The 26,719-nt window shown below is 39.9% G+C and overlaps 3 protein-coding genes across 3 annotated transcripts; 2 read left to right on the top strand and 1 right to left on the bottom strand.

Moving 5' to 3' along the window:
• Positions 1-654: 654 nt before the first annotated feature.
• On the bottom strand, positions 655-2,476 carry K441DRAFT_738361 (NAD(P)-binding protein). Its single transcript, XM_067654336.1, is given in 4 exon segments — positions 655-819; positions 835-1,154; positions 1,206-1,741; positions 1,857-2,476. 3 exon segments carry the CDS (start codon positions 1,982-1,984, stop codon positions 1,078-1,080), a joined length of 741 nt encoding a protein of 246 aa, XP_067497970.1. The 5' UTR covers positions 1,985-2,476; the 3' UTR covers positions 655-819; positions 835-1,077.
• Positions 2,477-3,131: 655 nt separating this feature from the next.
• On the top strand, positions 3,132-5,575 carry K441DRAFT_669053 (uncharacterized protein). The gene is made up of 6 exons (XM_067650094.1): positions 3,132-3,334; positions 3,394-3,428; positions 3,484-4,605; positions 4,653-4,914; positions 4,974-5,182; positions 5,249-5,575. Exons 1-6 carry the CDS (start codon positions 3,310-3,312, stop codon positions 5,273-5,275), a joined length of 1,680 nt encoding a protein of 559 aa, XP_067497969.1. The 5' UTR covers positions 3,132-3,309; the 3' UTR covers positions 5,276-5,575.
• Positions 5,576-10,326: 4,751 nt separating this feature from the next.
• On the top strand, positions 10,327-12,216 carry K441DRAFT_621177 (uncharacterized protein). The gene is made up of 3 exons (XM_067645961.1): positions 10,327-10,463; positions 10,521-11,302; positions 11,357-12,216. The coding sequence occupies exons 1-3, from the start codon at positions 10,369-10,371 to the stop codon at positions 11,722-11,724; spliced, it is 1,245 nt and encodes a 414-aa protein (XP_067497968.1). The 5' UTR covers positions 10,327-10,368; the 3' UTR covers positions 11,725-12,216.
• Positions 12,217-26,719: the final 14,503 nt, after the last annotated feature.

Below are 26,719 nucleotides of genomic sequence, written 5' to 3'. Positions count from 1 at the left end.
CACCGCCCCAACTCGCAAAAAGTTTCGAAGGTATGGACTGGGTGCCTTAATGTTTACACAGTACAGGCATTGGGCCACAAATACTGCCCAATTTTTTGTTTTATTTAAATCTAGACGAGCTACCAGTTGCGAACTCCTCTCCAAATGACAGCTCCTGAAAAGCTATCCCGACTTCGCTGCATCTCGAAAACAGGTACCAATGCAGGCGGGGTAGCGCGGTATTGGGTGCCACATCTGCCGTAGATGTCACTACTCATGGTGTGCGGCCTAGTAGTAATACTATGCTTAGTCCACCCGCGAGTACTAACCATGAAAGAGAGCATAGTGAGGGAAGCTTTCTAAAAACTCACCAGTAAATATGATACAGGAGAATTATAAGTATTATAGTTGGCGATTATGGACTCCAACGGTATCCCAGCGTTTATGGCAGTGTCTGAATGAGTTCAAAATCTTCAAGAATAAATCTGCGAACTGGGGATTTCTGCAACCAAATCATGATAAGACAATGTCTTATTTGGGGAATGGCACCAGTGACACAGACTGGAAAAGATGTGCCAGTATTTTCTGGTCTATCTTAAACAGTCCCTCCAGACGCTTACAGGTTATTTAAAGCCTTCTTAGTCCAGATAATATTATTTTCTTGCGCCCGAGTTCATTGTCCGACGGCAATGCGTCATGCTCTTCTCTAGTCCAAATTTCATTGCCTTCGACAACCGGAAAGGGAGTCAAGATCCTGCTGATATCGCCCCACCAGACTTCTCCAAAGCGACGATACCAATCAACGGTGATCCGGATTCCATCATCAAAGCTCACCTTTAGCTATCAGCCAAGGACAGCAAGCCTCGTGCCATCGGTAGCATAACGGTGATCATTAGACAGTCTGTCCTCAGTATGCTCGACCCGTTTATTGAATTTCTTGGGTGTGCTGTGAGGTAGTTCAAATAGTTCAAGTAGCTTATGACATATGTCGACGTTTGAGATTTCATCTTTAGATGCAATATTGTAAATTTGGCCGATGATTCCTTTGTGAAAAATTGTGTCAAGAGCATCCACGATATCGCCTGCATACAGATACCGTCAGGTTGGTGTCCCATCTCTATGAACCAGGAGTCTGCTCCTGCGTTGGAGTAACAACGCAAATTTTGGTATGATTTCTAGCTACATCAGCGCCATAGCAACAAGCATCGAGAGCGAATGCTGCATACTCTCCTGGAATTGATGCGGCCCGTAAACATTGTTGCTATGGACCGTTATGACTGGTAATTTAAAGCTCTTTCGATACGCATTCACCATCATTTCAATGGCGGCTTTGCTAGCAGAATAAGGATTGGTCGGCGCGAGTAGGCTTGTTTCACTCAAGTCATCCGCGTCTGCCGGGACGTCTCCGTAGACTTCATCAGTAGATATATAAACGAACCTCTTAATCCCGTGAGCCCTGGCTCTTTCTAGGAGAACATGAGTACCGTAGACGTTAGTGTTGGTAAACTGGTAGGAGTTACCAAAACTAAGGTCGACATATGATTTTGCCGCGAAATGAAAAATTGTGTCAATTTTATTCTTCCGTGAGCACCTCTTAACATCATTAGGAGACGTAATGTCACCATGTTCGAAGGCGAAGTTGGGACACTTCTCTAGTATCCACGTATTGTTAAGTGTTGCGCAATAATCTAGCTTATCGAAAGACACTGCATTGTAGTCAATTGGGTACGTCAACGTCAGATGACGGACAAACCAGCAAGCACTGCGAAACTGCCATTAGCCATGTCTTTGGGCCTGCCAGTTGTATCACCCTGATTTTGAGCTCACTATGCCCGTTGAGCAGCTGTGGCTGACAGGGTCGAGAATGTAACACGCACGTGAATCTTGCTCCGCCAGCGACCATGATATTTCTTGCGTCAGCCAGAGGTTCGAATTTCGTGGTTCCCTTCAGGATGGGAGCTTGAGTCCATAGCTCGGGTGTGATGTAGGATCTTGGATTCAGCATGGTAGAATTCCTCTCTGTAGTCAGCAAGCGGACTTGACTTTGGAATTATCTTTAAGAACGTACGTGTGAGGTTGGAGTAATTGTTTTCAGGCGGACTGGTGGGGCTTGCAACGGCGGGGGTGTTCGCGACAGGAGATGGGAGCATTGCGGAGGTTTAAGGCGAGATAGGCGGAAATGTCTTGTTGAATACATCTCACTCGGAGTCGGGAGGGTCTTTTATAATTTTCGCGTGCGAATACGGCGCCAGATGTTGCGAGCCCACGTTATAGCTCCTTTCGGCGCAGAACTCGCCCCCCCCGGGGAATGGCGTTGAGTTAAAAGAGGGACTCCGCCCGCAGCTACATAGGATCTCCCGATATCTATAACGAGCGGATCCTAAATAAGCGTTGAGGGGATTTCAGGATTGGATAGATCCTGTCTTTTCTAGGTAATCAAGGCGTTTCTCAAAGGCTTCAAAGGAATAGTCTTTAGGTAATACTACGTCGTCTGAAGCTGCCGATGATGGTAAGCTATGACTCGCAGGTTCGAGCGAGTACAGGCCTCAACGGCGCATATAATATTATCCTGGTTCTCCAACACCATTAATCTGGAGGGGGTTCACCATCATTTAAGCGTCTATTTTAATGCCACCAACAAACGTTGAACCATTCTATTAGAAAGCATAGAAATATGACGATATACGCCGCTCCGCGCGCCACCCCGCCATCTATCCCTGGAAAATCCGGGCGGCCTTCCTTATTATTCGTCCTCCACTCTGATAGCATTTTGTAAGGCTCGATGTTCTTTTGAGTAACAGCACCGGCCTGAATGGCCCCGGGTCCTTCCTAACTAATAGGCTGTATTAACTTCGCATATATGAAAGACAGTTCGTGGCCTTTGCAGCAAAACTGTGGCCTTCGATCAATTCACAACTGACTAGTAGAAGACAAAGAGTCTAAATTAATAGAAAGTGAGATGTCACCAAGAGGTTGTTCATTCAATTCCGTGAATATTTCCTAGAGGGCAAAAAATAAAATAGCCCACAACATTTATGCAGCCAATATTACGAAAAATAAGTGGTGTTAAACTGTGGACGTAACAGGGGCCAGTTCGCGCTAGGTCATCAAACTCGAGCCGAAATCTCGCCCAGCCGTTTTGCAGAGCCTCTCGACTGCAACACCTCCACCAACCCCCAACCCACATCTTCACATCTATCGCACTGTTGTGCCGAACGAGCATTCTGCTCTTGGAACGTATATGCGCGCTTTTCAGCTGTTTTACTGCTACCACCCAGCCGCACCAACCGACTAAGCTCGTCTGAACGCGCAGACTGACCTGCCCTTAACATGAACGGCGACGCCTACTCGAGAGGTGAACTACTTCTTCTCAGCATTACTAACCAGCTTCCAGTACTAACTCTATAAATGTAGATGGTGGCCGACACGGTTCCTCGCGTTCTCACTTTGTAAGTCCTCTTTGCAATACTGTACGACTCTTACGCTAATTGCGATTTCCTGCAGTCTTCACGCGGAGACCGAGAGGACCGTCGAGACCGTGGAGACCGCGATCGCCGTCGCCGCTCGAGGTCCCCTGGCCATCGGAGCTCTCGTCGAGAGTACGAGGTAGACAGTTATTCCTCCAGTCGAGACTACAGAGAGCGAGAACGAGAAGACAGGTACGCTGGCCGAGACAGGCGTGAAGACAGAGGCTGGGATCGAGATCGCGCATCTTCGAGGAGAGAACCTAGGAGAGATGAAGAAGAGCGGCCACCACGACGGGACCGCGACCTCTTTGACGAACGGGGTGATCGGGGTGATCGGGGTGGAAGAGGGAGGAGAGATCGCGATGGTTTTGGAGGGAGAGAGAGAAAGAAGAGCGCGAGTCCTCCGCCAAAGAAAAGAGAGCCAACACCAGATTTGACCGATACCGTGTCAATTCTAGAGCGAAAAAGACGAATGACCCAATGGGACATCAAACCCATCGGCTACGAAAACGTCACAGCGGAACAGGCCAAACTATCCGGTATGTTCCCACTCCCTGGAGCTCCGCGCCAACAACCTATGGATCCAAGTCGACTCCAGGCCTTCATCAACCAACCTGCCGGTTCAGCAAGTGCCTCGGCCCTCAAACCCTCGAATGCGCGACAGTCTAAGAGATTACTTGTCTACAATCTGCTGCCCTCTGCAACCGATGAATCCCTCACTGACTTCTTCAACCTTCAATTGAACGGCCTCAATGTCGTTCAAGGAATCGATCCTTGTATCTCTGCGCAGATCGCTAAAGATAGAGCATTTGCTCTTCTTGAGTTCAAGACAGCAGAGGATGCTACCGTAGCACTAGCTATGGATGGCATATCTATGGAAGATAATGATAATATGGAAACTTCGAATGGTACCCACAACGGCGACCAGGCTGGCTTGTCGATCCGGAGGCCTAAAGACTATATTGTTCCAGCAGCAGGAGAGGATCCCGACTATGAGGAAGGAACTGTCTCAACCGTGGTCAAAGATACAGCAAATAAAATCAGTGTCTCTCACATCCCTGCATACCTTACCGAGGACCAAGTCACAGAGTTACTTGTTGCATTCGGAGATCTTAAGGCGTTTGTACTGGTCAAGGACTCTGAAACAGAGCAATCGAGAGTAAGTGCCATTCTCTGATCTTTAGCATACAAATCTAACTAAACTAGGGTATCGCATTCTGTGAGTACCTTGAACCACATGTTACCGATATTGCTGTGGAAGGTTTGAATGGTATGGAGCTGGGTGACGACCATCTAAAAGTACAACGCGCTAGCATTGGTGTGCAACAAGCATCTGGGTTAGAGATGGGTGTCAACGCTATGTCTATGCTTGCCGGGACAACTTCGACGGATCTTGAGCAAGGCCGTGTCTTGCAGCTCTTAAACATGGTCACACCAGAAGAACTGATGGACCCGGACGAATATGAAGGTATGCTCCTATTTTTCTATTACTACCCATCCATTTGCCTGCTGACGCAACCTATATAGAAATCTGTGAGGACGTTAGAGAGGAATGCGAGAAATACGGCCAAGTTCTCGAACTCAAAGTACCAAAACCAAGTGGTCCTAGGCTGAGTGCTGGCGTGGGCAAGATCTACGTTAAGTACGATAAGCCGGAATCAGCGCAGAAAGCGTTGCGAGCCCTGGCTGGCCGAAAATTTGCCGACAGGACCGTTGTCGTTACATTCTTTGGAGAAGTAAGTCTTTTTCCTCGATCTCAAGGATCTCAATCTATGAAGTGGTTTACTTAACATGTCTATCAGGAATATTTCGATGTCAACGCTTGGTAAATCGCGGTCATGCCTACCCGGTCGTCTACTTCTCGTATTATTCCTGATCCCCCTTGCGTGCCCAGCCAAGATTACATCTTTATGATTTGTTCCACCCAACAATATCAGGCGTTTGATTTTTAGGCACGTGTGCTACCCGTTACTCTCATAAGGGATCTTCATTGTGGGTGGAAAGTGTTATCTTTTCCTTCCTTTTGTAATTATATCGTGACTGAGGCATTTGTTTAAGTCAGAGCGGAAAAGTATTCAGCCCAGGTATTGGATAAATGACAGTGATTGGTTTAGGGCCTTCTAACTCGGATAACATTACCACAGTGAGACTGTTTCTGTCGGGATACGCCCGGTAAGAAGCCGTTAACATATCCGGACTAGATTAGGTTTTTATGCATATCCTGTGCTGCCTGATACTCGAACAGCTAAAACGTTTCGACGATGTTGTCGCATAGAGTGTTGTTATTGTTGGTATCGGAAATAATATCCTGTCTGCATTTTGCTCGAAAAGCTTGATATTTACTTCACGTTTAAATCGTAAAGCACATATTTATATACCCATACTAACAATAATTAAGTACATAGCACATGTGCAAAGAGCGTCCCACAGCATGGTGTGAAGACTGTAGAATTTAGTAAATCACATCGCGTGCATTTTAAAATCATAGTTGTGTCAGGATCAGGGTTCTCACCTACCTACACCTATCTACTACATCCAATCAGATTAATTATCTAGCCTTTTATCACGTGCCCTTGTTCCGGCGCGTGAACTCAAATATTATCTCATGAATCAGACGCTCCGCAAAAGATTTGTTCCGTGACACGGGATAGCGCATAGACCCTCCTGCTAACTTCTAGACCAATTAGAACAGCGCACTAATTCCAGCCCCCTGCGCACCCCTGTCACCTAACAAAATCCTCTGCGGAGCGTCTGAGAGCTTATGGGCGTCGCTTTGGTGAGATTTAAATGTTTTAAAAATTAAATTTTGTGTATTTCTACGAGCGACGTCCTTACTATAAGAGTTATTATATATTTTATTAATGCAATAGATTCTTTAGGTAATCATATCTATATATTTATAAATTATAACCCCCTACTAAGAATACTAGGGGGTGAGATACATCGTCGCGGAACGTAAGTTAATTTTTAATTTGAATGTTTTGTAGATTTTAACTAAAACCAACCGACTACCTATATCTAACTTCTTATAAAATAGAGCTATAATATTACTATAATGTAGAGGCGATAGAGAGGATAAAGAGCTTTTACCTCGTAGTATTTTAGAGATAATTAGACCTAGAGAAGTATATAAGTTTTGGTAGTAAGGCAAAATTGTAATAAAACTAGACTAAAACCGACTAACTACCTATATCTAACTTCTTATAGAATAAAGCTACGATATTGCCACAATATAGAGGCGATAGAGAAGAAAAAGAGCTTTTAGCTCGTATTATTTTAGAGATAATTAGACGTAGAGAAGTATGTAAGGCATAGCAGTGAGGCAAGATTACGATGAGAAAATGCGACCGATAAAATGCGACTGATAAAATGCGACCGACAAAATGCGACCAACAAAATGCGACTGACGCAACCAACTATAATATAGCTACGATGTCGTTATTTAATGCAATAGATAGAGAAATTAAAGAGCTCCTACCTTATAGTATTTTTATAATAACTAGACGTTATAAAAGGGTTAAGATACGCGTTGTGGTGGAAGAGTTATCGCCTAACAAAAAACGGACGTAACTCAACTGCCCATACCGCACGGGCCCGCACGGGCCCGCCACTAAAGTAGTTGTATCACTGAGCACCGGTAAAATACTCGTTATATAGTAATTTAACATGACCGGAGCATCCTCAGTATACTATACGCGACTTATTTATTTACTCACCAGCGCGTTAATATCCTTAATATCATTCCTTTCTTAACACTACCTTCCTAACCTTAATTAATCGTTAACTACTTAATATAAGCAAGCTTCTAGCTAATCCTAAGCGCCTTACCGCCTAGCGGAAGATTTTATTTTATCTTAATAAACTCATTACCCTTACTACCGAAGAATTTAATACTTATTAGCCATATATTAACAATATTTAGTTATATAAAAGTAAGAACAGGCCGCGAAAAGATAGTAGTTACTTAATCTACTACTTCTACCGTTTCTATCGTAAAATATAGGACCTAAAGGAACCTTCTGGCGAGCGCCTTGTGTAGAAGACGATCCGCGAAGGTGCTTAATACGATTGCCGTATAAACATTACTGTCTATATTAACGGTACACGAATCCTTAAACGGCATAACGATTAAACGTATAGCCATAATATTAACGTATTAGACTTAATTAAAAAGAACTTAGGTTTATATAAGCGCGTTACTAGCAAAACTAAAAGTAAATATAAACTAGCAGTAGTTCTACACGCCTTCTATAGCACGGCTTAACTAGAAGGTAGAGTCCCACTAAAAGAAGCTAGTAGGCGCTTTTTAAACTAAAAGGATATTAATAACTACGCCTAAGGCTACCGTGGCGCTAATCTGGATATATAACTCTAGGGCAATACTAATCTATAGAAGAAGCAGTTAGATAAGGGCATAAAGTAGTTAAAAGGCAGCAATTGGATATAGGAGAAGGTTAAGGCTTAATACAAAGTAAAAGACGGCAGCTTAGTTAATACAGTAGGCCTTATATTTACTAAAAAACACTAACTTAAGGTTTTAGCTAAGTGCGGATTATATATTATTTACCCCCTTTTTAGCCTATACTATACGCAGATCTTCTTCTAAAACATATATTCTAACCTCCTTATTATATAGGCTTTCCCTTATAAACTTAACGCACAAAACTAACTACCTAGGGTAGTATTTATTTACTATTATAGTACGGAACGATACAGGAAGCTTCCGCCCATACGCGTACTTCCTTACTAGCAACGAGGATAGCCTTACAATTACTAAGTATCTTTGTTGTATTAAACGCTAGTATAGGAAGGCTTAGAACCCATAATATTATATAACCAACGACTTACCTACTAAGCAGCTTACTGTTAAGCTTACCTTCCAAGGCCTTAAGGAAGGTAAGTAAGAAGTAATATACCTCTACTATCGGGTGCACTTAGAGCGAACACTAAAACAGCGCATTAAGAACAAGGATATCTAATACCATATTCATATTGTATTAAAAATAAGGTTTACTAAGCAAGGCTACCTTAATAGCCTTAACCAAGCTATAGTTATAGCTAAGGATATTAAGGAGCATTCTAAGAAACGCAAGCGGGATAAATTAAACTTTAACTTAGTTAAGTATATCGTTCGCCACTAGGTTAATATATATAAGCTCTAGGCCAACTATCCATATACTTATAGTCCTTTACTACTCTAAATTCTAACTACTAACCCAAATAAATTGTGGCATAACTCCCTTAAGAAGCTATCTACCGGCTTAAAGAAATTATAAGGCAAATTTAGTATTCTTAGTCTCCTTCTTACAATAAATAAACGGGCCAATTAATAGGATGCTACAGCGGAGCAATAATAGCAAGAATTCCGTACAAAATACCTCAGCGTCTCTATTAAATACCCTCAGTTAAAGCGCTTCCCCTATCCAATCCAGCAACTAATATACGGCAAGATCCGTAAAGCTTAAAAGCTTGCTAATAAGCTTGCAGATATTTAGAACTTTAAGGATAAGTGAGCTTGCCACTACCTCTTCTATCATAAGTAGCAGATCCCCTGCCGTCACCTATAGCACCAACAGTTGCTATATAAGGTCTTTATAGACGAGGATTAGGATAAATAGGCCTTCCTCTTTAATAAGTGCGGCTACGACGCTTATTAAGTTTATATAAAGCAGTACGTTAATTAGGCAATAATAAGGGAAATTAGAGCACTAGAATAATAAGATCTATAAGCTAAAGAGGTCATCAAGCGACTTAGAACCGCTTACTATAACCTTTATAATAAGGTGGCAAATCTACTAAGTAAAAAAGCTGGCGATATCCTTATTACCTAAATTAATAACCTTACTTTGGCTACTAGCCCACTAATAAGGACGTTATCTCGGAGGTTCCTCGCAGCCAATTTAAAAGGCCTCGTTAAAGTTAATAAGGCGTTACTAGAAGGGGAGACTTAGCAGGAAGAGAACTATTATTACAAGCCTTGTGGAACTGCCTCACAATATAAGGCAGGGAAGTCCTATATACTAGGCCAGTTTTAGAAGGATATTAACGATAGTAGTAGTAATAGGGACCCACCTTTTAATAATAAGGGCTATAAGTCGCCGGAGGAGATATACGACTCAGAGGAAGTAAAGGGATAGATAGATTACTAATTAAATATATTACTTAAAGCTCAACACCGTGCTAAAACTTGTAATATAATAAATATATAAGGAACCTGCATTCTAAATAACTTTATATTTAGGCGCGCCAGTAAGTAAATAAATAAGTCGCGTGTGGTATACCGAGGATGCTCCGGTTATATTAAATTACTATATAACGAGTATTTTACCGGTGCTCAGTAATACGACTACTTTAGTGGCGGGCCCGTGCGGTATGGGCAGTTGAGTTACGTCCACAAAAAACATTAAGTTCTCATATAAAGGGCGCCCATAAGCTCTCAGACCCTCGGGGAGAAATTCCTTTTGGTGTGATCTGATTGGTCCAGGAGTCCATAGGACTAGGGTAGGGTCCACAAGCGTAGCGCTAGTCCTTCCACATCGTAGCGCAATTTCTCCCCGGGGCTCTACGTCGCCAAAATAAGTGGCTGAAATTGGCACGTGCGCAACAACCAAAAACCGTCTGTTTACATGTAAATAAACCAACTAGTATATCAACTACAAGCACCATGGATCAGTGTGCGATTTAGAAGATGTATAAATGGTATACCAAAAGACTACATGATTGTAGGAGGGCTGAAGGGCAAATGACGAGGTATTGAGTAAGCAAAATTAATGATTTTCTAAGGTGCCAATTTCGGCCACTTATTTTGGCGACGTAGAGCCGGGGGTCTGATTTATGAGATAACTCAAATACGCGAAGTCGCGAAGTTCCACCCTCATACCAACTCCCAAGAATACGTGCTATCCCGTGTATTACACTATCAATGGCTGCAATTCGGAAAACAGATTGGCAGAAGCTTCCAGTCAGCTTAACTGAGCTCTGCATTAACACTACATTGCGCTGCGGTCAATCTTTTCGGTAAGAAATGCGTGGAATCCGGATATTGCTCTTGGCTAACCTACAATTGTCTTGAAGATGGAGGAAGTCTGAAGATGACGAATGGTCTTGCGCTCTCCACGGTCGTATTCTATCTCTTCGCCAGGATTCTAAATACCTATATTACCGCGCCATCTTCCCAACCGCATCCAGTCCTCTTCCGATACCACCCCCTTCAAATGCGCCCTCTACCACAGAATCAGTTGCTCAAGACGAAGATGATACTCTCGCTCTAGTAAAGCATTACTTCAATCTCAAGCCAAACCTCGCAGAACTCTACAATCAATGGGCGTCAGCAGACGCGAACTTCAAGAAGAGAGCTCCCAAATTCACGGGTGTGCGGATACTGCAGCAAGATGCGTGGGAAGCCTTGTTAAGCTTCATTTGTAGCAGTAATAACAATATCCCGCGAATCTCCCAGATGGTCCATAACCTTTGTTTGCACTACGGACCGCTCATTGGCCACATCGGATCGACGCCATATCATGACTTCCCTTCACCTGAAGCATTGACTAGCCCGACCGTCGAGCAGCATTTGATGAAGCTAGGTTTCGGATACCGGGCCAGATACATCTACAAAACAGCGGTCATGGTGGCAAAAGAGAAGGGCTTAGATTGGCTTGAGAGCCTGAACAATCCGGAAAACCCTCCGCCTGGCGTGGAGCCCAAACCCGCTGGTGAACCCGTCGAAGATGGTCGTGAGGGTTATCGCAATGCACATGAGCAGCTTTTAGCCTTACATGGTGTAGGACCGAAGGTGGCAGACTGTGTGTGTTTGATGGGCCTGGGATGGTCTGAGTCGGTGCCGGTTGATACCCATGGTGAGAAGCCAAGTCCCCTACACTCTTTCTACAGTACCTGATATTTCTGTTTAGTTTGGCAGATTGCTCAACGGGATTATAAATTCGGCAAAGGCAAGCACAGTAGCCTAACCAGGGCTACATACGATGCTGTGGCAAATCGTTTTCGCAGTCTGTGGGGCAAAGAAGCTGGTTGGGCTCATTCAGTCCTTTTCACTGCAGACCTGAAAGCTTTCTCCGAAAGATTGGTAGCGAAAGCTGAAGTCAAGGAGGAAGAGCAGTCTGTCAAATCTGAAGCCGACGGTGTTGAGGAAGTGGAGAGCATAGTACGTACGAAAACCGTCACTAAAAAGAGGGTGAAGAGAGCTCTGGAGAAGGACGAGCATCATGTCTTAGAAGTTAAGGAGAAAGTGGTAAAACGGAACAAAAGAAGGAAAACCTGAGCAGTTTTATATTATCTAGGTCTATCGCCACAATGGGTCGGGACCAGTTCTCTTAATAACAAGACGCAAGCTTTGGGAGGGAAGCTGATTTGCTCAACTTAACCTTCAGAAGCCTATATCAACAGACCTGCCTTGACAGCTCTCAAACCAGCCTCCATCAAATATCATCACAGAATGTAGAACAAATGCTAACTTGAGCTATCAATACACAAGTCCTTCTCATTGTCCGGTCATATTTCTACAGCAGAGAATTATTTTCAGTATGTCTAAGAGTTAGCGATGTTACGGCACTGGTGGAAACTGGTGGATTGCGGCTGATGGATATCGGTGGATTATGGCGGACAGTTGCAGACAGTCGCAGACAGTTTCACACAGTTCCAGACAGTTGCCGTCACGTGACCAGAGGATCGTATATAACGTCGAGCGGCGCTGCCCTCCGTCTCCTTTCCTTTCTCTAGCTTTAGATCCTCGTTTATAGACTACCAATCGTACAGGCTTGCGCGTCCCTCTTGCCGTGCTCGTGCCTCGATTGACTGAGTCGCTAACAAGCGACGCTGTTAGCTTCGCTGCCAAGAGGCTGATAACGTAAGCAGTCAGCGAGCTTATAGAGTTGTGACAGTTAGCTATAAGACTGCCGCTAGCTAATAGCTCGCTATCTTAGCGGTAAATTTTAGTAGTAAGTTAAAGCTTTTAGTAGACGTTAAGGGTATTTAAATCTTTAGCTAAGATCTAGTTAACGTATATAATGGGGTTATGAAGGTGACCCTGGTTATAACCGCTATATATTACCGCCTTCCTATTTAAGATAGCTTATTGCCTAAATAAATATACTACCGCTTTGAACATTAATACATTAACTTTTCTCCTTACTTCCTTGCACAGAACTCTATATTACTAAAGCTATGCCTTACTAGCCGCGTGCTCTAGATGCAGAAGATCGTTTATAAGCTACTTTAATAGCCTAGCGAATAGCAAGTTTCTATAAAAGCGCTAAAGCTTATATAAAAGTCTATAAGGCTAGTCTAGTTACTTTCCGCTAGCGGCTTTAAGGCAAATTATAGTCTTCCTAAGTTATCTATATTAATTAATATCGTATTACTTTAGCTAGCGAGGTAGTAATTATTTAATATTATATTTGTCGTACGGAAATGCAGGTATATAATAGTATGGACTTTATAAAGTAAAGTCGTCCCAAAGGGACGACTCTATATACTAGCTAAGCGAGGATCACGTGACCTAAGGAAGCTCCTGTGGATGCCTTGACTTAGCATGCTCAGACTAAGAAACCGATGAATATCCGCTGCGCGGATAATCGAATATCCGTAAGCTAACCTATTCGATCGATCCATCTGTTTCTTAGTTTAAGCCACTTTAGTAAGCTTTTAGAAGCCGAGCCGGTCTGTTTATATGAGGCAAACTATTAACTTTAACGAAATTAATGTAAGTAACCGCTACGTCTATTATCCTGTTAATACCTGCATTAAAATTGCCTTAATCAGCTCTCTAATTAATAGATTTTCTAGAACTAACTACCAGCTATAGGCGCATCTAAAAGGCGTTAAAGAAACCCCTCTATTTCGTCTAGTAGGAGCCAGTCTTCTTAAGCTTTTAATAATAAACTACCCTCTCTATTAACTAATACTGCTAGAGGATTAAGAGATACAGTAGATGTCATGGCTTATACAAATGCCTCTAAACCGAAGCTTGTAGAATGCTGTATTACGAAGATACTAAGCTAAAGAGAAGGAAAAGGGGTCGCTAGGACCGATGTAAACAAATATATAGGGTAAGCCGCCAAGGCGCTAGCTTTAGGCGGGCCAATCGCAGGTCGGCAGAATATGGNAGAATTTNGCAGGTAANNTGCGATAGCGCCGTTANATNACCCCCCTCTTTAAAAGAAAGCCTGCCCTTAGGCTTAGTTAGAAAAAATAGGGTAGCACTAGGCTTATAAACATAGGACTATAAAAATATAAGATAAGGAGATAAAGGGGATATAAGTCCGTCCTAACTAAGTATAAAGGGCGATTATAGGCTAAGTGGAAGCACTAGGCTAGAAAGAGTAGCCGCTAAAAGTCTTAGCACGGATCTAACTAATTAGACAACTTTAACCGGTGGTTAAAGTTCCTAGATATCTGAAATTTTACGGTACTAGCAGAAAATGGCAGAATATGGCAGAATTTAGCAGACAGCTGTATTAGGCTTTAGGGCGTTTTTATCCCTATGTTCTTCCGGTAACTTATTATCTTTACTATACCAGCATTTTATCCATTTATCTAGGTACTTTAGGGGTCCAGGCGTATTAGGGTATTAGTTATAGAATTCTTTAAGCTTCTAGGGGCAGCCTATAAAGTTCCACGTAGGGTACTAGGTTGGGTTAGGATTGTAGCCCTTCTATTAGACATGGTATTTTAGCGCTCCCCGTACTATCTTATAGGCCAGTATTTCGTTAACCTCCCATTTGTTGTTACCGTTTACTTAAACTAGTAGGGGAGGCTTATTCTTTTGTCTAGGTAATAGGTCATTCGCAGCTTTCCGTAACTTATCTAGCGAGAAAATAGGGTGAACTCTAATTAAGTCTGGGAGCTTTATCTTGTATAAGTTGCCTATCTTCTTAAGAACCTTATACGGTCCTACCATCTAGTAGTCTAGCTTACGGCTAGGTCGTTCGGTCCTCCAATTCCTTATTATAACCTAGACTATATCGCTAGGGGCAAAATTAGGCTCTTGACGGTGTTTGTTCGCCTACTATTCTATTGACCTTTAAGCTTTTTCTAGGTTCTCGCGGGCTACTATTTAGGCCTCCTCTAATCGTTTGGCGTACTATTAGGCCTTAGTATAGGATAGCTTCTCTTATATAGTCTAGGGTTCTTTTAGCCTTTTCCAGTTAAAGCTTATACGGGGTAAGTATCCCATTTCTAGCTAAATTAGGGCAAACCCTATGGAGTTATGGGGTAGGGTTACTTACGCGTAGTCTATTAAGGGTAGTAGTTTAAACTAGTTGTCCTAGAAATAGTTAATAAAGGGCCTAAGCCTCTAGTCTAGGTACTAATTTATAATCTCTATCTAACCGTCTGTCTAGGGGTAATAAGCCGTAGAAAGCTTTAGCTTAATGCCTAGAATCTAGGTAAACTTATTCCAGAAGGCCAATATAAACTATAGCCTATAATTAGATATAATAGTATCTAGTAGTCCGTAGATTTGGTAAACGTAATGGATATATAGCTAGGCTACCTCTTTAGCATTAATATTCTTGTAATATGGAATTAAGAACGGGCGTTTACTAAAGCGGTTAACTATAACTATAACTATATTATATCCGTTACGGTCCCTAGGTAGTTTATAGAAGTCTATAAAGATATACTACTAAAGGCGCTCTAGTATTGGGAGTGGCTTAAGTAATCCTGGGGTCTTATCCCGTGGGATTATAGCTCTTCGGTAGTCTTCGCAGTTCCATATATATCGATTAATATCTATAACTATTCTTAGCTAGTAGTAGTAGCAGTTAATGATTTTACGGGTCTTGTTCTTGCTAGGGTGTGCTATAAAGACTTAGTAATAAGCTTCACGGATTAGTTTAGTCCGTAGATTATTAACGTTAGAAACTATAAGCCGCTCCTAATATAGGAGCAATCCTTCCTCTGTCTTAAAATCGGGGTCTCCTTTTACGGCTTATTCGCGGAAGGCCCTTAAGGCGTTAGCCGTACGGTTTGCAGTTAAAAGGCGGTTAATTAGCCCTATTGGCTTATCTAAGGACTTCTCTATTAGTGCTAGCTTGTTTTGCTAGGAGTCTAGCTCCTTAAGGATCCGTAGGTTAAGCTATTCTAGATAAAGGAGGGCGCGCGTCCAATATTAGGTCTTTAGCTTATCCTAGGGTTCTATATCTTATTCTCTTCGGGTTAAGGCATTAGCCTTAGAGTTTTACTTACTAGAACGATATATAATCGTAAAGAAGAATTAGGAGAGTATTTTAGCCCACTAGGCTTATCGCCCTATAAGCTACTTTATAGTTATAAAGTACTCTAGGGCTTTGTAATCTGTATATATCTTAATCTAGGAGTTTATACCTTTAAGCTCTGCGCGCCATTAGAAGAGTAATTAAATAATAGCTAGTATTTCTTTGTTATATACTTTATAGTTATACTTAGCCAGGTCTATTATCTTTAAGAAAAAAGCTATAGGGTACTATTTACTGTCTGGATATAACTGTAATAGGATTCGCGCTACGACCCTATTAGAGGCGTCTGTTTTTAGCATTAATTTAAGGTCTAGGTTATAGTGACGAAGAATTAGGGAAGAGATAAGCCGATCTTTTACCTCTTTAAAGGCCTTTATATAGCTATTGTTAAAGACGAAAGGTATATCCTTCCTAGTTAGTCGTATAAGAGGTTTTACTATAATTCCATAGTCACGGATAAACCGGCGGTAGAAATTACAAAAACTAAGGAAGGACTGGATTCCTTTTACTGTATAAGGGGGCTTCTAGTTACGGATTACCTCTACCTTTTTAGGGTCGACCTTAATTCCTTCCATAGTTATAATAAACCTAAGGTATTTTATACGTTTTACCCTAAACTCGCATTTCTTAATATTAACTTATAAGCCTACGTTCCGTAGTCTCTCCAGGACCTTCTTAACATAAACTTAATGCTTAAGTTCGTCGTCTAAGTATATAAGAATGTTGTCTAGGTATGCCGTATAGAATTTATTAAGGTAATTAAAAAGAACGTTATTTATATACCTTTAGTATATAGCTGGTCCGTTTATTAGTCTAAAAGGAAGAACTTTATATTTATAGGAACTATAGCGGGTATGGAATGTTATTAAATCTTTAAATATAGGGTCTATCCTAATTTGGTGGAAAGCTTGGCGGATATTAAGTTTGGTAAAGATCTTTACCTAGCTTAAATATGTAAGGGTTTCGTTAATTAAAGAAATAGGATACCGGTCCTTTTAAGTAATAGCGTTTAGCTTTTAATAGTTAATATAAAAACAAAGGCCTTTATTAGGCTTTTTTATAAACAGAATAGGGGAAGTAAAAGGGGCTTAACTTAGCTCGATAAACCCTTTATCCAGGTTGTTAATTAAGTACTACTTTATTACTTTTAGCTTATCCATTAATTAATAGTAGAGGGGGCTATAGCCTAGCGAGTTATTGGCCTCTAATTAAATCTTGTAATTATATGTCCGGTAAAGGGGTAACTTATCTAAGGCCGCCTTTAAGAATGCATCCTTGTAGCCTGTATAAATGGTAAAAAGGAGGCGTTTAACTAGTTCCTTATCGGTTTCCTTATCTAGCCTTTCCTCTCTATTATTAATAATTTGGTTAATCTTATATAGGCTTATTATAAAGACCTTATTGTCCTTCCGGTATATATTAAAGTGGAACACTATAGCGCTAATTGCGGCAATATCTATGGTAGGGGGGTTAACTGATAATAGGGGCGTATGTAACTTTAGGGACTTCCGGGGTACTAGTGTTATTATTACTCCTTTTAGCTCCTATTATATCTTTTAAAGGTTATCCCTTATATCCTATTAATACGTTCTTTTTTATAACGGTTAGATCTATGCGATTTAGACGTTATCTACGTTATTATCTATCCCGCTTCTATATATAGAGTCCTCTTCAAATATAGCGCTTCGGGAGAGTATCTTTATCGGTATAGAGTTCTTTCTAGCTTTATAGCGGGCGTCCTCTTAGGTAAAGGCTAGGTTACGGGCCCGGATATCCTACTAGTAGGTAGGGTCAGCCCTTACAGCTAGTGTCTTATAGTTAGTTCGGATCTCCCTAATAAAGGAGGGCAACCTTAGTCTATCCTCCGGCTAGACAAACCGTCTTTTTTGCATGTTTAACTAAATATTAAAATAGGACATCTATTTTCGTCTAAGGATTATATCGTGGGACCCTAGGTCTAGGATATAAAAGGGGATGCTATATTAGCGTCGTCCGTTAAGAGCAATATATAACTTTAAGACGTGGGTAATAGGCTAACCGGCTTGGCCGTTATAGCCCTTTACCTAAATAGGCTTCTCTAGTTAGATAGCTTCTGTATTTAAAAACTTAGCAATATTATTCGCATAGGCAGTATTTATAAAGGCAAAGCCATTTACTCTAGTGTTAATAAGGGCGGTTATATTAACTCTATATCCATTTTGAGATACTGTATATAGAACTATAAAATACTTTCCACCCATTAATTAACTAAGATTAATCTCTTTAAGATTAATAGGGTACCCTAGGGGGGAGTCTTTCCCTAGGGTTCTTCTTTTCCTAACTCGTTAGACATTTCTCCTTTCTTTATCTCCTTAATATCGCCTATATCCTTTAGCTCCGGGTAGGACAAGGCAAAGTAACCTTACTTATTGCAGTTAAAGCACGTGGCTAAGGTAGAGTTAATTGGAGTATTACGGCGAATACTAGTTAATGGCGTAATACGTAGCTGGTTAGGCAAGGCTCGCTAGTGCGTAGTTATAACCGCCTTTAGTATAAGAGCAGTCGTAACTTGTCTTCCTGCTCCAGCTCCTATAGGTATAGCTAGCGAGTTCCAATCGTTATAGAGTCGCTTCTACTAATTGGGGCGGGCGTTAATCCGCTTTAGTTCTAAGTCTAATAATAGGCAACGAGCTGTAAGTCTTTTATAGGTTAGTAGGTTATTTAAGGTTATAATAATCTTTTCTTATAGCCGGATTATTAGCTTATTATATAGGTCTAATCAGTAGTTCTTAAGGGGAACCTAGCCTTCTCCTGTAAGGTATAGGAATTAAGTCTAGAATTTAGTAAAGGGTTAGTTTGGTTTTATTATTAGGTAATTATAGTTATAACGGGCATCCCGTACTTTATTTGGGTTAACGTAGATAGCTATTAGGTGCTATATTATCTTATTAACAGATATAAATCGGATAGGGGAATCATCCTTAAACTTAGCTTAAAGGTGCCGTTAGGCGTCCCTAGTGGTTCGACTAAAGAGGTAAAGTATTTTAGCTTTTTTAGAAAGAAAATAGTTATAGTTAACGCGGAGCTTTCCTTGTACTTAAATCCTTTAATTCTTAAAGGTAGGGTCTATCCCATTAGATAGTAGTGGGGGGTTAAGAAGCTTAATAGACTTTAATTACTTTATTATTGTATCTATACTCCCTAGTATATCGCATTTAGTAGAGTGAATAGGTTGGCTAGGGCTTTAAGAAGGGGAAGCTAGGCTATTTTATAGGGCCGTAAGGCTTTCTAGGATCTCTTATAGGGTCTCTTGTATATTTCTCGCTTTAAGACAATTGGCTTTCTAGCTGGCTGCGAGGGCACGAATCTACTCGCGTATGTCTATAATATTATTATTATCTTCAATTTCTAATCCTAATTGGATCTTAGGTTCCTCTTAGGTAGAGGCAGCTCTCTTAAATAAGCTTACTTTAGGTGCCATTGTTAGCTTCCTAAGGTTCGTTAGTATTATACGCTTTAGTTTTAATTCTGGGGGTATAGGTTTAGTCCTATCTAGCTTATAAGGTAGGATATTATCTAGGCCTTCCCAGGCAATGTAGAGTTGTTTTGGTGTCTAAGTATAGCGTGTTAATGCGTTATTGCAGACGAAGTTTCTTTGGGGTGGGATATTATTGAGGCCTTCCCAGGTAAGGTAGGGAGAGCTTAGTATAATATCACGGCTCGTATAAATGCCTCTAAACCAAAGCTTATAGAATGCTGTATTACGAAGATACTAAGCTAAAGAGAAGGAAAAGGGGTCGCTAGGACCGATGTAAATAAATATATAAGGTGAGCCGCCAAGGCGCTAGCTTTAGGCGGGCCAATCGCAGGTCGGCAGAATATGGCAGAATTTGGCAGGTAACGTGCGATAGCGCCATTACATCGGATATAGTGCCTGAGGGCATTAGCCGTCTTATCCTACCCCTATTATCTCCCCTATCGTCTTCCCTATTGTCTCCCCCATCGCTATCCGCAGCTTAATGGCGGTCCTTAATAGCCTATTTACTACTGCTAAACTATATAGATCCCTAAGAGGATAAAAAAGCAGGAGTTAATAAAATACCCGTAATATTCGCAATATCCGCTAAGAAGATATCCGCTGCAGAGAAGGTCTGGGTAATTATTAACTGTTTTAGGCTATAGTAGATGTTTATAGGAGACCTAGCGCTTAAATAGATTATAATGGCTAAAGGTTTACGCAAGGCACTAAAGAAAAAAAGAGTAAGGGAGCTCCTTAATAAACTCCTAGAGGATGCTAATATCCTAAATATCTATACTAAAGAGATAAAGAAGCGCGGTATAGTAGGTATTAGTGTTGCTCTTACTATCTAGGGAGAGCTTAAAGAGCTAAGGGAGAAAGAGTTAATATTTAGCAGCTTTAACTAATATATGGATATTAAGTAGCTTAACCTTGGGCAGTGCTATTAAGCCGTAAAGACTTACGTACCTATACTAGAGCATATAATTATAGTATGTTAAGACGGTTAATATAAATGTTCTTTATATAAAGGCCGTGCGGTTCTAATAGCTTTTACGCTTATATTTAGCCTTTTACGAAACTTCGTAAACTATATCCTATGGCTGCTAGGGATATATCTCTAAGCTAACGGCGTTAAGCGCCGCGTGCTTTCTGTGCTCTATGGGCTTAGATTAATTAATGGTTATACTACTTTAAACTAGCAGAAGGAGCGGATAGCCTAGGAATTAAGGTTTAGCCTATAATCTTCGCGGTATAGGTATATACTAACCTATATATAGGTGAAAATCCGCTTAATAGGTGCAGCTTTTAATACTATTATTATCTATAATAACTTTGACTACCTCTAATAAGTTCAGCATTAAATACTTAGGGATACTGGGACGTTCTATTCGCGTACGACTGGTAAGCTTATCTTTAGTATAAGTATACTTAATAGTGGGCTTTAACAGAGCATGCTTTATATAGATATTCTAATTAAGTTCTTGGATATTATAGAGGCTTTAGGTAATTTATAAGACGAGATATAAAAGTAGATCTTAATAGCTTTAATTTATAAAGCTATTATAGAGGCGTACCTAGGCCTTAATATATTACTTAGCAAAAACCCACAGTTTAAACATCTATGTATGCCTTCTATTAATATAATACCTACTATATGGACGTCTAGGTTTAACCTAGGACCTATTATAACTAGAGAGGCTTCTATATCTAAAACCTATAAGGTACTAAACGACATTTTTCTCTATTAAATAAATCTATAACGCACCGATAAAGTATTTAAGGAGTAACTGTTTCTAATCTATGGTGATTAAAAGACCGTAAAGCTTATTTGGTTATGTTAGGGAGAATATACTAAGTTAATATCCGCCTATAATAGCCTATGTTGGGCTCTGCCTATTCTAGCTCTTTAGCAACTAAAGCTAAACTACCTATATATAGTTATACGGTATTACTATAGTGGCAAGTAATTAGCCTAAGAGTACTTTACGCTATACACCTATATAAACCACCTAGGTTAAAGAAATATCCCAGCTAAGCGTGCGCTATTTTATTATATAGAGGAGCTAATTCTCTATAGCTTCGACGCTTATATTATAGCGTTGCTCTATACTTAGATTAAGGAGTCTTGTAACACTAAGTCGCCTATAGATATTAAGCGGTACCTTAAAAGCCTATCTCCGTAATATCTATTAGTAGTAGTTAAGGATATCTATATAGCGGTTTTTGGTTAAGAAGTCTCTTAGGTAGCTAACTATGCTAGCTAGCCTACGGAACTATAGCAAAAGGGTTACCTTAAGTAGGCTAGTAGTGCTGTATCCTTATAAACACTTCCTAAGCCTGCTAATGCAGAGTTTCTAATATATGTCCACTTTTTATAACTGGTAGAGACGTATAAGGTCCTTAAGCACGCTATTAAGCTTGCGGATATTAGCCTGCTTAGCCGTATACTCCCCCGCATTTATATCTATTTTATAGGTAGTTAAAATAAGAACTATCTACTAGAGATATTACGTTTCTTTTAGTTAACTTTAATAAATGCTTGTTCCCCTAAGCTCTAGTAAGCTATCCTAGTAAATAGTTTAATAAATATCCGCGGCGAATAGGATAGTTATTATTTAATAAATCTTGATAATAAGCTACTTAACGGGGAGCTGAAGCAGCTTATATATACTTATAGCAATTCGATATTTAACCTAGACTTACTCTTCTGCTAGAGTATTTATATAACTAATTATATAGGGCCACTACGTGCAAAGTTTAAGATTATGTTTGGTAAATGGATGTCTACTTAATATACTATTAAATCTCCTGTAGCGGATATTTAATTGCTTGCTAATGCGATTGCCAAAGGTTCTATTATCTGCCGTTAGGTACGGCGAGTAAAGATAGAAGCGCCGCCTTTACTATAACTAGGTATTAAACGACTTAATTAATCTGCCCTTAATGAGTTTAATTTACGGCTAGGCGGTGATCTTTCCGCTATATTTAATAAGCTTAATCTCTATAACGATGATAATAAGCTAGATGGCTTCGTACTCCCTACTAACTTTACTTAAACCTAGCTTTAACCTGCATATAAGTTGCTTAATAAGTAATATAAGATATTAGCTATAAGCTATTACTATAACCGTTTAATATCCGCTATAGTTAGTAGCACTAGTATATATTCCTAAGTAATTAATATTATTAATTAATTAATCTATTTAGTTCCTAGGCCGCGCTTACTAGGGGTATAGAGTATAAGGGAAAAGGGGGGCGTTATCCTAATAGATATTAGCTACTATGGTTATAATATCCGCTTAGCGGATATAAGGTAAACTTACCTAGTATTAGCTAACCCCGCCTAATATTAACTAACCTCGCCTAATATTAGCCCACTATATACTAATTAGCATTGCCGTTAATTTTCTATAGTGCTCTTCGCATATATTTACCTCTATTTAATTACGCTAACTGCCTTTATAGTACTAATAAAGACATATCTAACTAGCGGGTTGCTAGCGGTATAGATGTATCTAACGGCTGGTATAAGAGTAATAATAGAGGAGTAGGAGCTGGAGACCTAAGAGTTAGCGAAGGTATAGGTATATCCTCTTCCTAAGTTATTAGCAAGAGGTCTATAGCTAACTATTAACTAGCCTATAATATATTAGCGCNATAGNNAGGCGCTAATTNCTATGGNGCTNATATTTTAAATCTNNTATTTAAAACCTGCGAAGCCCGTATAAGAGCCTATAATAAGCGCTTATTTATAACAGCGTACTGCTCTAACGCTTAGGAAAACCGCTCTAATATTTATATAATTAACCTAGAAGAACCTAAGAGTTGCCCTATTTCTTTTTGTTTTTGCTTTTATTTTTTATCTACTAAAAGCTTAATAAGGGACGGAAGCTCCTTACTAAGGATATTAGGATCCCACTTAGGCATTACTTACCTTAATAATGCCATATCTAGAACCTACCCTATATTATAGAAGCGATAAAGCTGCTTATCTAGTATAATATAATTAACTATAAGCGTTTATAATGTATCCTAATACCTAGCCTCCGCCTATTACGTAAACTACTTTTATATATTACTTAATATAGGCTCCTAACGGGTTTTTATAATATCCGCATTATAGCTAATATAGATATTATACTCGCAATCTATAAATATTACTAGGTTGCAGTTACTGTAATATAAGTCTTTACTAACAGTAGACTATAGGTCTTTATAGTGTGTAAATTATATTGCTCGTAAGTATACCTAATCCTTATTAATTAGCCGCTATAAGGTGAACGGCAGTTTACTACGCAACTGCGCATTAGTTAACCGCTTCTTTGGGCGTAGGGTTAGTATAATAAGCTCTTTAGGTAGGCGTACTATAGAACTACTAGGGCTTAACTTATACCCGCTTCTTATATCTACTAACTGCTTAGTACTGACTGACGCTATAGATAAAGCATCGCCCGCAATATCCGCAGTTTTTACGTTTTGTCGCCCGCGGATATTATTACGTAGCACGCTTGCGCGAAGATCGCCTATATACTAAGGTTATGTATGCTTAAAACCGCTTAATTTATCGTAAGAACCCCGCCAGCGGCTCTTAACTATAAAGATTGCTTCGCCTAAAAGGCCTTCTCCTCGGCCTGCCTGGCTAAACTGCTGTGCTAGTATATTATAGGATTTATGGCGAGGCATTCTATATTAGATTGAACGGTAGATATCTAGGATATCTATACTATGTGCTACTGCATTTAATGTAACAAAAATTCGAATTTAAGACGTTGGGCGCGCGTATTCGGCGTATAAGCGGTCTTTATTAATATCCGCAAGCGTTACATGGTAGCTCTATACCGCTTCTCTAGTAACAGCAGCATTATAGCCGCGATAGATTAACTAGTTGCGAATAGTATTACGATAGGCAGCTATCCACTCCTTAGAATTAAAGAAGATAATTATCTTTAGAATTAGCTAAAGTTAATCAAACTGTTAGCGGTATATTTACTATGCGGATATTAAGCGGCTTCTTAATTGCTCGCCTTCTCCTTAGTTACTATTACTAGCAGTATATAAATATACTAGAGTAGCAGTAATAGTAAAGTAAAGAGCTTAAAAGTCCTTCTTCTCTAGCGCGGTTATGACCCTCTATATAATCTTTAGCTCTAGCAGATTAATTGGGGTTTTAATAACTTGTATATTAGGTTTAAACCCAGCTAGCTTATATACAGTCCAAAACGTAGATAGGTTTAGTGTTGCGGTATATATAAACTAAGGCTTATTAACTAAGACTAAACGTACTTTAAAGAGTTGTGTGTACGCTATACGGAAGGTCTCTCCCTAATTAGTAAGTAGGTGTACTTTATTAACTATTATAAGGGTAATATAGAAACGAAATATCGGGTCTATTAAAACCTTATATAGCTTGTTACTAACTAAAAGCTTTAGGGAGATAAGGATATATATATAGCTGCCCGTGCGGATATCCTTAATTAGCTTAGCGGATATTGTTTTCTCCTATATATAAATAGGTTAAATATAAGGTAGCTTTGCAATCTTTTTTACTTGCTCTAACCTAATTGTGTTAAGTGAAAGAACAATAATAATAACTATATTAGGTATAAGACATAGTAGTGCTTGCATTATTATACTCTTACTAAAAGACGTCTTTGCCACAAGTATAAGATCTCACTGCTTAAATATCAGCACCCTTAGGGCCTTGAGCTGCTCCGTATGACCGCGGTATAGATATATCTCCGCAATAGCTTTATCTAGCTTACTTATTTAAAGTTTATAAAAGCTGCTTATAAGCTAGGGTAGCTCCCTCTATAGGCTATATAGCCGTAGAGACCGCTAGGGATCTATTTTAATATAATCCCTAGCCTATTACGTACTGCTAGCTTATTAATCTGCTTAACTAGCTTATAATTTACGACCTCTTTACCTTATTCGCTTTAATAGAGGCATTAGTAAATAGCGCTTAAAAGTAGTAGAGGGAGAATAGAGGGTTAGATAAAGGTAGGGAGGACTTAAATACGTTATAATAGATAGATCTTAATAGGTTTTAATTATTAAATTATAGATATAATGGATAGAGAGTAGGTGGTTAAGATTAACGCGTTGTTGGTACGGATATTACTAATTATTTACTTTAGCAAACCGCGTTATGGCTATTTTGAAATTAATATTAGGAATAGGAAGGCGGGGAGACTTCTTATATAGACTATTTAATTTGCCGGAGCCTAGTGTATAATTAATAGATTTTTTAAGCTGCCTAAACTTGTTATAAGAATAAGAAGTGAATATCCGTAATATTAGCTATGCGGATATCGCGACGTGCTTTATAAACGTTAGCTAAAGTATCTCAGACCACATAGGGACAGATGGCCTAAACTGGTTTAGTGCCATCGGGCCGGATTTATCCGGCGTCCTATATAGTCTAAGCATGCTAAGACAAGTGGATGCCCCTACTTTACCTTAGCGAGCTTAGACGCGATTTTTTAGCTAGTATTGGAATAACCTACGCCGTCTTCCGAATTGCAAAATTAAGTCTAAGAGGGTTTGGCGAGATTTGTTAAAATCCTAAGCAAAATCTGTAAAACGGAGATTGCGGATATCTAATTTATTTATTCATATAACGCGTTATTATTAAACCCTATAGTCACATTTTTTTTAAGACTTAGGGCTTCTAAATAGTATAAATTTTATTATATAGCTACCACTTAGTCCTAATATTAATTTCGTTAAAGTTAAAAAACGCGTTATTAAAAGCTTAAGCATATATTATATCTTATTAAATAGTCTGCTAATAAAGATAAAACTATATAGATATATAGGTATCTACTACTTAAAGCTATTGCAACACCTAGTAGGTGCTATAGTTAGGTCCTTCCTTAAAAATATCCTCCCTTAACCCAGAGCTACTACTATGGGGTAAGCTTTGGGCAGAGCCTTATATAGAGCCTTAGTAGAGATTCGTGTAGAGCTTTATGTAGAGCTTCGTGCAGAGCTTTATGCAGAGCTTTATATAGAGCTTTAAGCAGAGCTTTAAGTAGAGCTTTTACAGAGCTTCGTGTAGAGCTTTGTGTAGAGCTTAATGCAGATCTTTATACAGAGCTTCGTGTAGAGCTTCGTGCAGAGCTTCGTGTAGAGCTTTATGCAGAGCCACGTGCAGGCGTGCAGACGTGTAGATGTGTAGACGTGTAGACGTTTGTACGGGCGATCAATTGCAGAGACGTTTGTAGAAGCGATTGTATGGGCAATTGATCGATTAATTGTATGGGTGTTTGTACGGGCGTTTGTACTGGCGTTTGTAGAACCTTCCTGGTATATTAGTGCTGCGTATTAATAGAGCTTTGGAGCTTTATATAGGTGGCGAAACGCTGATAACGATGCTGACGATAGAGCTGACGACTACGACTTGTAATTGCCACTGTCGACAACGCCACTTAGTTAGTATTTAGTAATGGGAATCGATAATAGGGCTTTGAGTAGAGCTTCGAGCAGAGCTTTGTGCGGAGCTTTAAGCGGAGCTTCGTGTAGAGCTTTTGCAGAGCTTC

Source organism: Cenococcum geophilum (assembly GCF_001692895.1).
Source record: "Cenococcum geophilum 1.58 unplaced genomic scaffold K441scaffold_67, whole genome shotgun sequence".
Lineage (NCBI taxonomy): Eukaryota > Fungi > Ascomycota > Dothideomycetes > Gloniales > Gloniaceae > Cenococcum > Cenococcum geophilum.
Note: the sequence above shows the minus strand (reverse complement) of the source record. Positions and strands in the feature narration are given on the sequence as shown.